This window comes from Neofelis nebulosa, chromosome 12, assembly GCF_028018385.1.
Source record: "Neofelis nebulosa isolate mNeoNeb1 chromosome 12, mNeoNeb1.pri, whole genome shotgun sequence".
Taxonomy (NCBI): domain Eukaryota; kingdom Metazoa; phylum Chordata; class Mammalia; order Carnivora; family Felidae; genus Neofelis; species Neofelis nebulosa.
The window spans coordinates 90,894,829-90,913,002 of record NC_080793.1 but is presented as its reverse complement, the minus strand read 5'-3'; the positions used below and the strand labels follow the sequence as shown (position 1 = coordinate 90,913,002).

General features: G+C 54.1%; 1 protein-coding gene across 4 annotated transcripts in view; it reads right to left on the bottom strand.

Annotated features, from left to right (window-relative positions):
• Positions 1–10,218: 10,218 nt before the first annotated feature.
• Positions 10,219–18,174, bottom strand: part of ROR2 (receptor tyrosine kinase like orphan receptor 2) — a 197,098-nt gene continuing 189,142 nt past the window's right edge. For 3 of the 4 annotated variants that reach the window (XM_058695867.1, XM_058695868.1, XM_058695869.1), the window contains 3 exons: positions 17,863–18,108; positions 14,194–14,396; positions 10,219–12,647 (listed from right to left, as the gene is read on the bottom strand). In XM_058695867.1, the coding sequence (XP_058551850.1) occupies positions 11,205–12,647; positions 14,194–14,396; positions 17,863–18,108 (1,892 nt within the window). In that variant the 3' untranslated portion in view covers positions 10,219–11,204. The remainder of the gene's footprint in view (positions 12,648–14,193; positions 14,397–17,862; positions 18,109–18,174) is intronic. The other variant, XR_009251907.1, reaches the window with a different exon arrangement.

Below are 18,174 nucleotides of genomic sequence, written 5' to 3'. Positions count from 1 at the left end.
CTCACCGCAAACGTCCGTCCCAGCCACCAGAGGGAGGAAGGCCCAGATGGCAAACGTCAAATCGGTGCCTCCCACGGAGGCAGATGGAACCGGAAGGCTTAGATGAGAATGTTATCCAAGCACTAGGAAGAATTCTCAAGGAGCTGCACCAAAAGCATAAAATGACTTTCTAGAAGTAAATACATGCTTTTCAAACTTCAATACGTGAAACGAAAAACAGGATGGTCTTTGTTCAGATTGTCTCCGGAAGACCAAGCAGAAGAAAACCTCAGAATGCAGAGCAACGATGCGAAGAGGGAAATCACGAGGAGAAAGATAGGAGCCTTCGAGCACAGACCCAAGCAGACGGGACGTGTAGCCGTAGAAGCACAGAGAAGAGATCCCTAAGCAAACACAACCGACATGATCTACGTGAAGAATCAGACCCGCAAACTGGCCGATCGAGTACATTTAAAGGGACACATGCTTGGGGTCATGGGTTGAATTGCACTCCCCCTCCCCAAATTTGTTAAAGTCTTAACTCCCTCAATCTCAGAATGTGACCTTGTTAGGAAATAAAGCTGTCACAGATGTAATTAGTTAAGACGAGGAGTGTGGGTGTTGGGGCGGGGGGTGGTCCTAATCCAAGATGACTGGTGTCCTAATAAAAAGGGGAAATTTGGACATAGAGACAGACAGATGTAGAGGCAAGAAAACGTGAGGACTCCTAAAGATACCCGTCCAAGCCGAGGAGAGAGCCTGGCACAGATCCCTCCCTCACGGCCTTCAGAAAGAACCAACCTTACTGACTGTCCTTGACCTCAGACTTGCAGCCTCCAGGTCGGGGAAGCCGGCCCATCTGTGGGCCTTTGTCATGACTGCTCTAGCAAGCCAATACACTTGGCAACAGCCTGATGAAATTGCTGAATTAGAAGGACAAAAATCCTAAACGAAAAGACAGAAAACACCAGATGGTTATAACGTAACAAGAGAATCAGAATGGCATTGAACTTGGCTCCCAGGACAGTGACACTTTTTCAAGGGTGGCCCACAATGGTTGTCATTCATTTCTCTCTTCCCCTTTGCTCTGGAGCCCTCTGTCTCCCCACCCAGGTGTCTCTTGTCGAGACCTGAATGGCTGTCCCTCGTGAAGTGCACACAGGAAGGACCGCTGGTGACCTCAGCAAGAGCGTGGCCACGGCTGTTCTCTCAGCCGTCCTCCAGCCTCCCTGGACGTGCCTCGCCTCCAGGCCCCACCAGCGGAGGGCTCCCCAACTCCGTCTCTTGCTTCTTTTGCTTTTAATCAACGCTCACTCCTTGGGTGACATCTCGTCCAGTGTCAGGGCTTGGAATGCGAACAAGGTACTGAAGGCTCCCAAACTTACCCAGAATTCCAAGCTTGCACACCCGCCGGCCTCGGTCAGCATCTCTGGCTGAACATCCTACGGGCGTCTATCTCCACTGGGTGCCCTAGAAAGCAGAGTGGAACAAACTGGGGAGACCAGGACTGAGGGAGAGCCAGTGTGACAGAGTGAGAGACCGAGGGGGCACTGCTGAGCCCATGCACAATCAGGGGACTGTCGTCACACATGGGTGAGTTGCAGGACCTAGGGACAGTCGATCTGCAGGGGGTCAACCCACCAGCTCCAACCTGCCTGGCTCACGGTCTCAGCCCGGCGCCCCTGCTCATGTGGACGGCATGTATGTGGTCACCTCAACGGAGACAGGGAGTCTCCGGAGCGGGTCCCCAGGGCACGTGGTGTGGCCCTGCAGCAGACCCACACGGAGGGTCCCAAGGGGTGGAACGGGGCACCCTGCCGCCCCTCCCACGTCAGTCAAGAGCAAGCCCAGCCTGGCCAAAGCCAAACACCTCATCTGGTCATTTCCATCCTCTGATGTGTTGCCCTGAATTAGGGGCAGACTGGCCTTGGGAGTCTCATCCACTTGCAGTCACGTGGTGGTTGAAGCTGGGGTCACCACCTCCCATGTCCAGGGACTGGCCTGCCCCTCGCGACCCGACTCTCACTCCTCTCTCCAAGCCTGAAGCGGAAACGGTCTTTGCATCTACACGACGGAGCAAAAAATTTTTTTTGATTACGTGTGAATGTAAATAGACCGGCCTTTTGAACTTCTGTGATTGGCAGGCATTGGCATCTGCCTTTAAGAACACGAGAAGGGTGCTTTGTATGTTAAAATAAAAAGCACTACCTTTTCAAGGTGTCACTTGAAGTGTATAATTTGCACCCACTTAAAGTGTCTAACGTGGTGAATTTTGAAAAATGTATACTTGTAACCATCTCCACGTTCAAACTGCAAAATATTTCCATCCCTCCTGGAAGTCTCAGACAACCCTGGAGATGCCTCCTACCACTACAGATTCCCGTTTCCTGTGCCAGAACTTGACACAGAGTCGTACCGTAGGCAACGTTTTCTGTGTGGTCTCCTTTGCTCTGATGTTTTCGAGACCACCAGTGTGTGTGCGTGTGTGTGTGTATGTGTGTGTGTTACTTTTATGGCCGAGTGGTGTTCCCTTCCTTGGGTGTGCCATAGCTGGTTTTCCATTCACCTGCCGATGGACACTGGGAGGTTTCCCATGCTTGGACACTAGGACTAAAGCCACTATGCACATTCCTGCACGATGCCACAGGCAAACCCATCTTTTCATTTCTCTTAGGCAACCTCTTAGGAGGAACGTGCTGCCTCCGGAGATCCCCTTCTGGCTCCAAATGTACAGAATCTGCCCAGCAAAGCCCAGGTGTCACCCCAGCCCTGGGGAGGCTTCTGTCTTGGGGACTTTCAACTCTTGTCAACCGACCTCTGCAGGAGGGAACTGACCTCTGGATGGAAAGGCACCTGGAACACACTTCTCTCCACTGACTTATATTTATGCCCCAGCACACTTGATGGTGCATCAAACAGCCACCCTGCCCTTTTTTTCTGGCTGTGAACTAAAATTATTTCTAGGAAAAGAGACAGAGAGGGAGCTCAGTGAATTAATTCAAGTTTATTTTCTAGTGGCCTCTAGTGGCATTTGTCAGAACTGCATCTCAGTCGGTGCTTTGGAGACCCCTGACCGCCCCAAAAGGCTGAGGACACCCTCCCCGCCCCCAGCCTCTCCTTCCCCCCCCCCCCCCCACCAAAACTAGTCCCCGGTTCAGCTGAAAATACACCACACTCCTATGCAGCTAACCCTGTGGGGTAAGACTGGCTTCTCGTCCCCATTAAAAAAATCAAAGTTGCTTACCACCAGTTTCTCTTTGCCACTCCCTACGATTCCAAAACCCCAACCTTGTGAATTGGAAATTCACGGTTTGTAGGGATAGATGTAGTTAATACAGCAAATTTCTCAGTTTCTGTTATTCTGGTTATTCCATCTTGTATTAGCGGGAGCCCCGTTGCCATACCCGCATGGTTTTGTTTCCAGTTAAAGTGAGTGAAAAAAGCCACCGCTGGTCACAAGGAAAGGAACTTTGAGCACAAACCTTTTCAGAGGATTCGTGGTCACAGTGTATCTTAGAGGCACATTTGTGTATCTTAGAGGCACATTTGGCAAGTAAAGACCAGATCGTGTCAACTGCCCACTCTCGCCAAGGGGTCTCCCCTCGTGCTGCTGGGTTTTCCTCAGACAACGGAATACCATGGACATTCGAGAATGTACTTTGCTTCTCAGCCCATCTGCTGGATCTCGCTGGTTCTTCGCACGACCCCCAGCACAGCAGGCTGCCACCAGCATTGGTCACCACGCTAATCTAATGATCTCGCCTGGGGTCAGTTTGGAGAGGGTCTTGTGTGGTTTCTGTGGCCCATTCCATTGGACGGATGTCGGACGGAACGTTTCACCCACAATGCGATCCGCGCCTGCTGTTCCAGGGAACAGTGTTACCTCCAGCGTGTCAAGAGCGGAGTTTGCCACTAAGCACTCTCATTTCCTTGCACGTATCAGGTTTCTACGCGACTGTTTCCGCAAAAAAATGCCCCCAAGGTATAACCAAGCTACTGAAATTTATTAAGGGAAGACACCTAGTGCAATGAACACACATATTGATCGGACCTACATCATCACCAGCTCTCATCAGACCACTGCACTTCATGAAGTGAGCGCCCTAAGTTTGTAAGAAAGGGATGGGACATTTCTCTTCTGCTAATGAAATCCACCCTGAGAGCAATCTGAAGCAGCTAGAAACTTAGCCCTTATAGGATAATCATTAAAACTCGAAGAACATGTCCCCGGAAGGAAAGGGAGGGCCTGGTTCTCCGGGTGAGATGATGGCCTTGCTCCCAGAGCCTCCAGGAGCCCGAGGCCTCTCTGCTGCCTCCGGGGACGGTGGGGCACAGAGAGAACACCTAGTGTATTGTAGGGGCCTGTGAGCACAGCAGATGTTTTGAAAAAGCAACAATTTTGAAATTTCAAAAAAAAAAAAAATACAGAAGCATTCTGTGCCCCCATCCAGCTCCTACATCACCACATTGTCTTCTTGATGTGCACTTAAAAAACTTTGCTTTGGACGTTTTTATTTATTTTTAAGACAGAAAGCACGAGCAGGGGAGGAGCAGAGAGAAAGGGAGACAGGAACCGAAGCGGGCTCCGTGCGGACAGCACAGACCCCGACACGGGGCTCGAACGCACAAGCCATGAGATCATGACCTGAGCCCAAGTCGGACGCTTAACCGGCTGAGCCCCCCAGGCACCCCTATGCAGTATTTTTAAAAGCAAAGTTAGGATGTGGTATGTGTGCTCCTGTATTCACTCAGGAGCAAGATTTTGCAGCAGGCCTGATCAGGGGTATGATCTTGGAGGACTGAGGATCGAAACCAAACGCGGGGGCATCTGTCACAACCACAGGGGTTCAGAAGAATAAGCGATTTCCACCAGCAGTCAGCCCTGAGAGCGATGAACACCTCTTTGGGTTTTCCCTACGTTTATGATAAGAGGAAACGCTACATTTCACTCAGAGGTTAGTGAAAATAAACATGTGGTTTCCCCACCACGTTCACAGGCAGGTCTGGAGGCGGGGGGAGGGGGGTGCACCTGCAGGGCTCCAGGGCCCTGCCAATGTCTTCTGAGATCCAGGAAACGCTGGGGTCTCTAGATGAAAGCGGATCGTCCACAGAAAGACCCCAGGAATCTATAGTCCTCACAAGCCCTGAAAACAGTGGGCAGCAAGTCGCCAGTGTGCTCGTGACAGCGGGGAAAGTTTCTGTCTTTTGTTGCTGGCAAAGGCAGGGACCTGACCTAATTACACCTGAGGGACCCTCATCGGTGGCCACAGCTGGCTTCTGCCCAAGGCATCACTGAATGGCAATTAGTGCTACCCCGGCGGGGGTGGAGGTGGGGGTGGGGGTGGGGGGAAACAGCCTGTTTTCACAGTATTTCTTGCGCAATAACCTTCCTCTTGAGAAAGTGGGAACGCTCCCTGTCTTGTTCATCACGGAATCCAGCCAACTGCACACACTCAAGAAGTATTTGTTGGGGCGCCTGGGTGGCTCTGTCGGTTGAGCGCCCGACTTCGGCTCAGGCCATGATCTCGCGGTCGGTGAGTTCGAGCCCCGCGTCGGGCTCTGTGCTGACCGCTCAGAGCCTGGAGCCTGTTTCCGATTCTGGGTCTCCCTCTCTCTCTGCCCCCACCCCCCACTCTGTCTGTATCTCAAAGTTTGTACCAAATGTCCACGTGGAGACAAAAACCTGATGTGCAGGAAGGATCTCTGCGAGGGGATAGAAATGTTCCGAAGTTAGATTCGGGTGAAGCCCGCACACTTAACACATTTACTAAACGTCACTGAATTGTGCACCCGGAATGGGTGAATTTTACGGGAGTCAATTACAGCACAGTTAAGCCTGTTAAGAAAAGAGTGATAGACTCCCAGTGGAGTCTGAGGGGTCCTGGAGACCTCCACCTGAAGGAAAGGGAAACTCCTCCTCCGGAGTCCAGAAGGAACTCCCTGTTACAAAATGCTGTGGGTCTCCCGGGGTGACCAGTGCGAAGATACGGTACCTCAGAGCCTGGAAACGAGGTAAAAGCCAGACGTGGAAGTGTCGTTATCTACAAGTGGGAAGGCTGGGCCATTCCTCACCTGCAACAGTCATGCAGGCACCCAGTCACGTCGGATTTAGTGCCGTGGCCAAAGTACGCCCTTGTGCTACCCACAGGGAAAGCTCTGTGTGGACACCAGTAGCAGGAGGAAGGGTCCTGAACACTAAAAACCACCTTTCAGGCAACTTGCACGTTAGTTTCTTCACTCTCTTCCCGGGCTCTCAAAGCCTAATCTGTGCATCTCAAAGTCACGACGAATCTTCCTAAAATTCTACGGTGGTGTGTATTTTTTTAATTGAAGAAAAAAAATTTTTTTGGAGAGACAGAAAGTGTGAGTGGGGGAGAGGGGCAGAGAGAGAGAGAGAGAAAGAGAGAGAGAGAGAGAGAGAGAGAGAGGGAATCTTGAGCAGGCTCCATGCTCAGTGTTCAGTGCAGAGCCTGAGGTGGGGTTCAATCCCACGACCCTGGCAGGATCACGACCCGAGCCGAAATCAAGAGTCAGACACTCCACCGACTGAGCCACCCAGGCGCCCCATGGTTGCACGTTCTTGGGATCGGTTTAGACTGGCGTTCCCCCAGAGAGGTGGCTTTGGTGCAGGTTTCCTTTAAAGACACCGTAGCGAGGAGACACTTTCTAGTAAGGAATGAAGAGGGCTCTTCTGGGCATGTCTACAATTTATCTTTAAGCAAAAAGAAACGGAATCAGGCACTGCAGAGTCAGGCCTTGTTACGTGCCCATGTCAAACGAAGACCTCCTCGGGCCGGACTCTGCTCCAACTGTACATACATCCCTCCTTCCGAGAAAAAGGAGAAGCTTCAACGCGGAACTGGCATGAGTTGGGGCAGCAGCACAGGGAGGGACCAGGCTGCCTTTCCTTCCCCCAGTTCCCTTTAACCTGCCTGCACCCCGCCTCCCCTCCACTAAGAAAGAGCAGGAAGCAGGTAACACCACTCACCTGAACTCAGCCCCCTGGTGGACGTGATAGCGAATGACACCTGTGCTTTACTACCTGGAGCCGGGGTGCAGGGGCGGTAATACCCATCCTGGGCTGGCGGGTATCCGTACAGCTGCCTTCTGGAGTTTTCTCACTTGGTCCTGTGTCTCCCCGGGTAGCTGCACATGCCCCTAAGGCCTTCCGACACACAAGGGATGGTTTATCAATCTGCTTCTCTGCCTCTGGGCAACATTTCCCACTAAGGCCTCAGCACTGCAGAGTGGGAAAAAGTGAACAGGACAAATTCCAGAAAAAGCAATACTAGGGAGTTAAAAATGCTAACTTGCTCTTTTTTCTCGAGAGAGAGAGAGAGAGTGTGTGGCCAACAGGGAGGGGTAGAGGGAGAAGGGGAGAGAGAGAGAGAGAGAGAGAGAGAGAGAGGATCCTAGGCAGGCTCCACGCCCCGATGCGGGGCTCAAACCCACAATCATGACCTGAGCTAAAATAAAGACTCGGATGCCTAACCTGCTGAGCCACCCAGGACCCCCCGTCCCGTCCGGTCCTTTTAAAAACATGTAGGAGCACCAAGCCAAGGCTCCTCAGTCCTGCTCAGCTTTATCCCCACCTACGCCTGCAGGCGAACAGCGTTCCAGGCCCGGGGGCTCGGGACTGGCACTGAGACATCACTGAGGGGCACTGCGAGAAATTCCTCCAGCAGACTAGCTCCCTACCCACCGGAGGGCACAGAGCCCCAAGATACATGGTCACCATGAAAAAAAGCAAGGCAGGAAACAATCTGTAGAGAAGGGGACCGCGTACGCATTGAAATAAAGGGCTACAGATGAGAACATACAGGTACGTTTCCTCATGCGTGTACTAAAAACTGGGGGGACCCTTAACAAGCCAATGACGGGAGTTTACCTGGAAGGACACGGGGCGGACGGGATGGGCCGTGTCTCTGACCTGCAGGAGCGAATTCACTATGTAGTACTTAAGTGAAACAGAAATACAGAATTATGACAGCGCTATTCTGGTTTCAACACCTGACCCCGGGGCTCATGTCCTCGCGGGCCAGTGCCAGGGAGGCTAAACCCAGGCTTCCTCCACCTAAATAAAACCTCACTCCTATTTCAAGAGCCAATGGCTGCGTGCTCACCAAGTATCATGCCAGGAAGTACTTAGTCTCTAGTACTTTGGGGACTGATGAGGAGGGAGGCGGGGGCGTGGTGGGAGGGGGACAGACCTTCCGTAGGTCACCTTGGCTCATGGTGGCGAGGTTTCCAGACGGTACTCTGAGCTCCATTTACTCTTAAAAGTTAACCTCTTAAAAGTTAACCTCAAACCTCCCCCCACCCCCCAAAAAACGGTTTAAATGTTCCTGTAAGAATCCCACACAGAACTGACATCTGTGTAAGATCTGTTTCAAACAAAGGTGTAAAAATCACCAAGTGCCCCCACGTAGGTACCGACGCCGAATTTCCGAGGAGGAACCGAATGTCAAGGGAGCCTATTTAAAAAATGTTTCCGTGTTGAGAGAAGCAAGAGGTGTTCTTGATTGAGAGGGGGGGCTACCGCATACGGTGGTGTTTGGTCCAACCCTCTAAAATTAGTACAGAAAAATCAGCCATCGCTCTGACACGCTGTTCCAACAAAGACCGTTCGTCAAAAAACAGAAGAACTGAAAAAGCTATTTGTGGCTTTGCACGGCTTGACGAAACCAATCACACGTACGCGAGTTACTCAGCAGCTGCAGCCATCTCGCGCCGTGGGATGGACGGGGACGGGCGTGTGGCCCGCGCACGGTGCGCGGGACGTTTATCTGAATCCTGCAACTTGGCTCTAACGTCAGTGGTTCCAGAACCTCCCTACCAAGTACCTGTTGTCCAGTGGACTCCAGAAACTCAGTCACCTTCCTGAGGATAAGAGGCTTTACAGTTAGAGCCGTAACAAAAGATGCTGTGTTTACCCAACAAACAAAATCCCCCAATTCAAAGCCTCTCCTGCTCCGCAAAAAAAAAGCCCTGCCAACTTTTCTGCAGAGCCTCTGCTGGGGGCTCCAAGGCGCCGGCGGCCTGGGCCGCTGTTCCTGGCTGGGCACCGAGGGCTGGGGAGCCGAAGCAGCAGCTGCTGCCCGCCTGTGCCCGCGGCCAGGTGACAGTTCCCATTTTCCACTCTCAGGTGTCAACCCAACGGTTAAACCATCAGGTCAATGGAAATGGGAAGCAGCCCTATCCGATCCTGAGTTCTTTTCCTCCGCACCTCAGACCACACTCGCCAGGAGCAGGGGGCTCCGGGGGGGGGGGGGGGGCGGGGTCCAGGGGCGGGGGTGGTGTCCCAGTCCCAACCGCCCAATCATGCCACTTCCTCTGCCAAGCAGGGAGGCCTTCCGGTTTCAGGATACACATTCCTACATCCTAGTTCGTGTGTCAGCAGCATTCTGCCAAAGCAGCGGGTGAGGGCTGCACACGACGGCCCTGAAGCTCAAGATGACCTCAAGGGGCTGCACCATCACGTGGTCCGGTCTGTGGCTCCGTGGCTCGCCCGGGGGCCCTGACCGCCCCCCATCCGGCCGCTTGTACAGGCAACATCTTGGTCCCATCCAGACCCGCCGGGGAGCAGAGACGGCAGTTCTCCAGCACATGTGATGCAAATTCCCCGCTGAGCCCCACCGGCCCCAGTGCCATGGACCCACTGCCACCAGCTCTGACGGCCTCCTCCCAGGCTGGCACTGGGGCCAGGCTGCCTGCCAGTCCCCCCGCAGCTGTGCTGCTACAGTGGCCGCTCTCCTGACAGGAAGCCCTGGAACCCCCGGAGGGGGGCCGGTTCATTCGGGATGAACTGCCCAGTGAGCAGAGGCACAGGCGGCCCTGGGCGGTGGTGCAGGCAGCCCATTCCCAACTCACTGCCTCGCCCCCACCCCCGCCCTGCTCCAGGGCCCTGGGAAGTGCCGGGCTCCAGGTCCCCAGCTGTCAGGGGCCATGGGACCTCAGGAGGAGACAGGCTAAAACCCCAGACCAACTTCACGTCATCGGCCAGGAAATCACCTCCGAGAGACCCTAGCAGAAGAGCGACGGCATGGATTTGCATCTGTCACGTGGCAACGTTAAGTCCACACGCGGACGGAGTTGCCGGTCCTGGACGAGACCGCCCCCCCCCCACCCCGACCCACGGCAAGCACTCAGCCCCAGGCATCGCCATGGGGTCACGCAGCACCTCCACTGCCCCACGTCCTCGCAACCCGCAGAGAGCCGACCAAAAGTTCTGTTTCGCTTTATTGGATACGCCAGGTATGGGAGTTACAAGTGAGAGCCACCGGGATGCGGGGGTCGCGCTGTGACTGAGCGTTCTCTCCCGCCAGTTGGGACAGGAGCGGACCTCGCCTCCACGTGGCAGGAGCGCAAGCAAACGAACGCACGAGCAAGATCCGGTGGCATCCCGGCGCGGGTGGCACCAACGGTTAAATTACTAAAGCGCACAATACTTCAAGGCAAATGGTGCAGAAACCACATAAGTTACAGTTTCCGGGCCTGTACGTGATTCTCAAGACACAAAAGAACAACACCGTGCTCTGTACGACGTCGCTCCTCACGTTTCCAAACCCAAGAAACGCTTTCCAGAAAAGTGGGCAAGATACACATGCGGGAGAATTCAAACCATTTCACAAAGATACAAAATCCCATCGGTGGGTTTCTCTTTTTTAAGGCACATTTTCATTGAAGGCACACCGAACTCCCACCGCAGGAGCCCCGGGCTCGTGGGACGCTGGTCGGTGGCAGCATCCTGTTCCCGCCGATCCTGGGTGGCTGAAGGGGGAGACTGACCCTGGCCGGGGGGGGGCGGCGGGGAGAAGGCAGGCCTCCCCCGGCCTCACACAGGCCAGCCGCCGGGAATCTCAAAGCCCGAGGTCGCACCTCGCTGCCCCCCGGGGCCTGTTTTCCCAAAGTTTCATCACATTCGATCCATATGCCAACGTGGAGGGAAGATGCCACCTACGTTCCTGCCGAGCACGGGCAGAGAGCACCGCCGGTCTGACCTCAGGGAATGCAGGCCGTGCAGGTGGGTGCCACCCATTTTCCCGGGCCCCTGCCCCCGCCCGGCTGGGTGCCACGAGCACCCACACCCTCCAACCACGAGTGGCCACCGCGGCAGCTCTGTGCACAAGAGGATGACGGAGGAACAGATTTCGCACGGTGACACCGCAAACCAGCCCGGTGGGGGTTGCCCAAGCCTCCCCGGGTGCCCGGCGGCCCGTTGCCCCTCAAGCTTCCAGCTGGCCCTCGGCCTCATCCATCTGCAGAGTGTCATTGTCCCCCAGCAGCTCGGTCTCCGGGACAGAGCCGTCCTCCTCCTCGGCTTCCTGCACAGGGCTCTGGGCCGCGTCCTCTGGGGTGTTCTGTGCGTCCTCGGTGGCCTCGGACAGCAGGGCTGCCCTGTCCGCCATGGACGTGTTGGAGGGCGCGGTGGTGACGTAGCCCGTGCTGGTGGAGCCGCTGCCGCTGTGGTGGGAGCCAGGCTTGGGGACCACCTGGGCGGGCACCTGCTGTGGGGCCATCTGCATCGGGATCTGGACTGGGTAGAAGTTGGGCAGGTAGGCCCCGTAGGCTGGCACGGGCTGGTACCCGTTGACGGGGATGTAGAGCTGGGGAGGGGGCACCATGGGCCTGATCTGGCCCTTCATGGGCATGAACGGGGGCTGCGGGAAGGGCTGGGCCTTCGGCTTGGGCCCCCCGTAGCGGGCGTTGCTGACGTTGCTGACCGGGCTGGTGCTCAGGGAGCTGGTCTGCGTGGCATTGCTGGCCCCCGAGGTCTGCGCCGAGCTGTTGTAGGCGGACAGGTTGCCCCAGGCCCGGAGCCGGCCGTGGATGTCCTTGAAGCGGGGCCGCCGGCTGGGGAACTCGTTCCAGCACTCGAGCATCAGGGCATACACCCAGGCCGGGCAGTCGTCGGGGCAAGGCAGCACCTGCCGGCTGCGTATCATCTCCACCACGTCCTGGTTGGCGTGCCCGCAGTAGGGCTGCAGGCCGTAGCTGAAGACCTCCCACAGGACGACGCCGTAGGACCAGATGTCCGAGTCCACGGAGAACTTGCCGTACACGATGGCCTCGGGAGACATCCAGCGTACGGGCAGGAGCGCGCTCCCCATCAGCTTGTAGTAGTCGGCCGAATACACTTCGCGGAACAGCCCCAGGTCCGAGATCTTCACGCTCAGCTTGTCGTACACGAGCACGTTGCGGGTGGCCAGGTCCTTGTGGACCACGTGGTGGCTGGACAGGTACTCCATGCCCGAGGCGATCTGCGCTGCAACGTGCACGAAGTCGGGGGGCTCCAGGGTGGACTTCACCGTGCGGTCGTCGTCGGTGCTGCCCACGTCCGAGTGTGGCGAGCGCATGACCAGGAACTCGTGGAGGTCCCCGTGCGAGCAGTAGCTGAACACCATGCTGAGCGGCTGGTCCTTGGTCACCACGCCCAGCAGGCACACGATGTTGGGGTGCTGCAGCCGCGCCCGCAGCATGGCCTCGTGCCGGAACTCCTCCCGGAGCGGCCCCTCCGCTTTGTCCTTCAGCGTTTTGATGGCCACGGCCTGGCTCTGCTCCCCCGGCGTCGGGCCGAACAGGTGGCCTTTGTAGACCTTCCCGAACCGGTCCTCCCCGAGCTCCTCCATGAACCTCACCGAGGACAGGCTGATCTCCTTGAGCTTGGCCTGCCGAGGAGAAGAGGCCCAGTGAAACACGGGAGGGGGACAAGCGGAGCAGCTGGGAACGGGGGGGGGGGAAAGCTTAGGGGGCAGTCCCAGCAAAGCCCCCCGGCCCTGCCCACCACTCTGCTCTTCAACACGCTCTGAAGCCGTGAGGCTGCCTGAAAACCTTGAACGGCTCCCAAGCAGCCTGCAGATGACGTCCCCCCAAATACTCTGGGGACGCTGTCGCAGTGCGCGTGCACCTGTTCACACTCAAGCACACACCGCGCCCCCCGAGCCAAGCTGGGCTCCACTGTCCCGGGGGCACCCGTGGACTCTCCCAGCCGCGCCCCCACCCGGGCCTTTCCTGCTGCTCTGGAAATGTGCCCGCCCTCAAACGAGGTTCTGTGACTCCTCACCATCCATCCCCAGAGCCCCCCAGCAAACACACAGTGACTGCCGGCTACACAGCTGAACGAGTCCACTCTACCTCCTTCAGAGCCCAGATGGGAATGAGCTTTCCCCCAGTGCCTGCAAGTAACAGAAACGTCCCCTCACGTAAGGCAGGCGGGTGATGACTTTCTCTTGTGCTGTATTTTGGGGTGCTCTTGCTGTCCTAGGAGCTCTCAGGGAGGGGGGTGGCCTTCAGCAGTGCTCTGTCCTACCCCCACTAGGAGTCTGCTGCGACCCAACTCCACACGGACCAGAAAACACACCCCAGCCCCTTGGAAGAGCCAGCCTGGCCCTCGGGTCGTGGGCTGATCCAAACCCTTTTCCTTTTGTTCTCCTGTGGGGAGCGCGGAAGCCCTGCAGGTTCAGGACCAGGATAGCTCCCTCGGGCTTCCTCGTTAGCGCGCAGGTCTAGGTGGAGGGGGGAGCCGTAGAGGGTGGGGCGGGCGATCCCAAACACGCCTACAGCTTACTTCCTAAGCATACGAATGTCCTGATACGTCTTAGAGAACATACAGCAAAATCAAGGGCGGTTTAAAATAGTTACGTGTCAGGGTGCCCGGGTGGCTCAGTTGGCTGGGTGTCGGACCCCCCCGAAGTTTTGGCACAGGGCATGATCCCAAGGTCCTGGGATCAAGTCCCGCATTGGGCTTTATGCTGAGTGTGGAGCCTGCTTGAGATTCCCTCTCCCTCTGCCCCTCTCCCCAGCTTGTGCTCTCGCGCTCTTAAAACATAAAAACTAAAATAACAAAATAAAACAAAAGAAAGTAAAAAGAAAAGAAAGTAAAAAGAAAAGAAAGTAAAGAGAAAAGAAAGTAAAGAGAAAAGAAAGTAAAGAGAAAAGAAAGTAAAGAGAAAAGAAAGTAAAAAGAAAAATAAAACAAAAGTAAAAATAAAATAAAGTAAAATAAAAATAAAACAGAACAAATTAAAAGTCAAAATAAAGTAAAAATAGAACAGAGTAGAATAAGAGAATAGGATAGAGTAAGAATAGACTAGACTAGACTAGACTAGACTAGACTAGAATGGAATAGAACAGAATAGCTACATGTTGAGTTTCGAGCAAATCGAGAAGCCCAGCGATCTCCAGGTAGAGGCTACGCCTGGAGGGGCGGGAGACCTGCTTATGCTGGTTGATGAGAGGCATCTCCACGTCCTGGCTGGGAGAGGCCATCAGCTGCCGCCGCTGTGGTGTGGACGCAGAGGCCTTCTGCTTATTCCGACACATGCAGACCAGGAAGAAAAGGCAAGCGATGACCAGGGGAATCGCGATGCTGGGAACCAGGATGTACAGAATTCCCATCCTGCTGCTGTCCTGGGGGCCTGTGAACAGCAAGGGTCACGAGTTTTTAAGAAATATCCCCCTTCCCACCCGACGTTCTCCACCAGCCCCCCCACCCCGACTCCACTATAAGAGTCAAACACAAGTGGATACGTTTATGAGACACGATCCCAAACTGCCACCAAGGAATCAAATGGGAATGCCCAGCCAGCACAGAAGACAAGTGAACTCAAAGGGTCTTACAGGAGTAATAACCAAGGTACTGGGATGAGCAGTGACCCTTGTCTGCAACATTTGAGGATTTTCCACATTTTCTGTATAACGGACACATATTCTTTTAAGATAATAATGAAAAACGCATTTGATTTGAAGGGCACAGGCAGCCAGTGAGTTTGACCCTATACGGTATGCAACTGGGGCTCGAGCATTCTTGAAGAAAGCATGGTGGGATGTGGGAAGCCTCCGTGAGGATTTACCTTTCTCCGTAATGAGAAGCAACACTCTGTCTCCCTCTACAGGATTTACGGAGACGCACAGGGGGCACGCTGGACTGAAGCACTGTCCCAGACCAGGGTCTGTCCCTCCCGTCAGTCCCATGCCCCCCACCCCCACACATAAAATCAAAACTCTCCTGGCCCCACCCTCGAGGCAGATGTTCTAGAAGCCTCAGGGGCAGTGGAGATTCCGGGTCATGGTCATTTGTCATCAGGAGGGCTGGGGGAGATTCCACATGCCCCTCAGGCCAAGGTCAGTGATGTGAGCTCAGTCCAAACACCTTTGCGACCATCCATCTTTTCAAAATCACCAACAGATAACATGCTTATTAAGGACTCTAGTGTTACAGGAAAGTGGGTATTCCTAACAGCACATTCACCAAAGGCTATCCCACTGTCAACAGGTTGGTGTTCACCTGATTCTCTATGTGTATTTTAAGGTGACCCTGAAATAAACGGTATTCAGCTATTTCGGCACACAGAAGCAACAATTTGACATGTTTTTTAAAAATAGAATTATCAGTAGAATTCTTTTCAAATAGAAATCATATCACCCATATTTTCCTGTTCCTGGTTTGGTGGCAGAATAACACATCTCAGACAAGGCTGTTTCATGAGAAACAGACAGCCCTACACATTCTTCAATGGCCGCACACAATTCCATGGTACGGATGTGGTTCGATCACCATCCAACCCCCTACTGGTAAACAAGCAGCCTGTTTCTTATTTAGTTACTAAAAGTGACACTGCAATAAATACCCTTAGCATTTCTGCCCTCTTGAGTGCAGGTATTTTTGCGATGTAAGGTATTCTTAGAATTGCCAAATCAAACGACATACAGATTTTTAGGTTTTGGTTTATTTTTAGCTACAAAAGTAATCACTGCTCGTTGTAAAAACGTCTTACATTTTAACATCTCTGTAGGCCGTGGGAAATCACCGCTGAAAGTTTGGTGTGCAGTGTTCCAAAGCTTCACCCAAAAAATGTAGGTGCCTATGTGTATTCACACACACACCCACACCCACAACCCTTTCCTCTATGAAGAAAGAGACAGAGAAGGGGAAGGAGGGAGGGATGCAGAGAGGGGAGTTGCGGGGAGGAAGAGCAAAGAAATAACACAGCTGTTGCCCTACAATTTCCCTCTTTCCCTCAACAGGACACCATGGACATCCTCCCTTGCAGGAAATTGTTATAGACAACTGTAGCATTCCACGAAGTAGCTTTACGATAATCTAACTACTGGCATTTTCATTCTTAAAGTTTATTCCTGCAGCGATCACACATTCTTGAAGGCCAGTGTTAAGATCTGTGGTGAGAGGTGCCTGAGTGGCTCAGTCAGCCCCGTAGCTGGCTCTTGATTTCAACTCGAGTCATGATCTCACAGAGATTGAGCCCCTCGTCGAGCTCTGCTTGAGATTCTCACTCTTCTCCCTCTGCTCCTCCTCTGTTCTCATTCTCTCGAAAGAAAGAAAGAGAGAAAGAAAGAAAGAAAGAGAGAAAGAAAGAAAGGGAAAGGAAAGGAAAGGAAAGGAAAGGAAAGGAAAGGAAAGGAAAGGAAAGGAAAAAGGAAAGGGAAAGGAAACGAAACGGAGGAACGAAAGGAAAAGAAACAAAAGGAAAGGAAATGAAAGAAAAGAAAAAGAAAGGTCTGTGCTGAGTAAAGAGTGGCAAATTTGGAACTGCCCAATTATACTTCCAGAAGGTGATGGATGCTAGTTTTCACTCCTGGTGACTGCAGGTGGAGACGTGCCCGGCCCAGGACCAACAGGGGCACAGTGAGCCTGGTTTTGCTTCACTGTTCATCTCTCCTCATCCATGTCTTCTCAATAACATTCCACCAACCCACTGCCTCCAGGGTCCAAAATATAAGACTCAGAAGGCTCTTCTCTCGGGGTATCCAGGCTGAAGGTATCCAGGCTCTTCTCTCGGGGTATCCATTTATTTTACGGCAACACGTAAATAAATGGTTGCAATAGAGAAATAACGTTTGTAGTTTGTACTGTCTGCAGCCCTTAGTCAAACTCTCTCTTCCTGTTCATAATGTAACAGAGAAATTGCAGGGAAACTGGTTACAAGACTGAAGTCCTGTTCTTCCCAACTCTGCCGAGCCCACCTATGAAAGCTGGCGCAGCGGGAGGCAAGGGGGGGGCCGGGCGGTGTTGCGTCCCTAGCGACAGACGCCAGGAAGCACCCTATCGATACAGCAAAACCTTGGATTGGGAGTAACTTGTTCTGCAAGTGTTCTGCAAGACGAGCAAACATTTCTAATAAATTTTTTTTTTTAATTTTTTTTTTTCAACGTTTTTTATTTATTTTTGGGACAGAGAGAGACAGAGCATGAATGGGGGAGGGGCAGAGAGAGAGGGAGACACAGAATCGGAAACAGGCTCCAGGCTCCGAGCCATCAGCCCAGAGCCTGACGCGGGGCTCGAACTCACGGACCGCGAGATCGTGACCTGGCTGAAGTCGGACGCTTAACCGACTGTGCCACCCAGGCGCCCCATATTTCTAATAAATTTTAACTTGATCGATGAGTGAGGTCTGGCGATACGAGTCGTATGTGACGCCGGACGTCACATGATCAGCCCCGAGCCAAGGGTTCTTGAAATTCGCTTTGGGTCACAAGCCATGTTTCCGGGACGAATTACGCTTGCAAATCAAGGTTTTATCGTACTGGCACACGTTCCGTGACGATGCTCGTGGAGAGACGAGGGGCCTAACCGAGCATCCCAGCACCACACACAGGTGACAGAGGGCCCCCAAAACGTAAACAGCAGTCCACGGAGCGGTGCAATTAGCAGCCCACGCCTCCTCAGACCTGTCTCTAACTTAAAACGTCCTAGAATGACCAGGTATTACTTCCCTAACCGCCAACGGCTTTACTTAAAACCGACAATCACGGTGGTGACGTGGGGGCGGCGGCAGCCCCACCAGCCTCCTGGCCCCACGTCACCACGAGGTCGCACACAACAGTCAACACGTTAAAAAAAAAAGAGAGAGAGAGAATACATACTACAAGGGGGTACGTCACACAGTTCCATGCGTACGTTTTTATTCTGCGTGAAGCACCAGGGGCCCTCCATCTGCCCCCCGGGGTTCCGGCAGTACGCGTGGCCCCCTCCGAGCTCGGGGAAGTCCGTGCTGCTCAGGTGGTGGCTGTGCGGGAGCTGCAGGGCCCACGGCTGGCACTGGTGCCCGGACTTGGTGGTGGTGGCGGTCCCCCGGTAATCCGTGCCGGAACCGTTGTAGCACTGATGGTCTGCGAGGGAGGATGCGTTAGGAGGCCCGAGGGCAACGGGCAGCGGCCCACCCCCGGGGAGGGGGG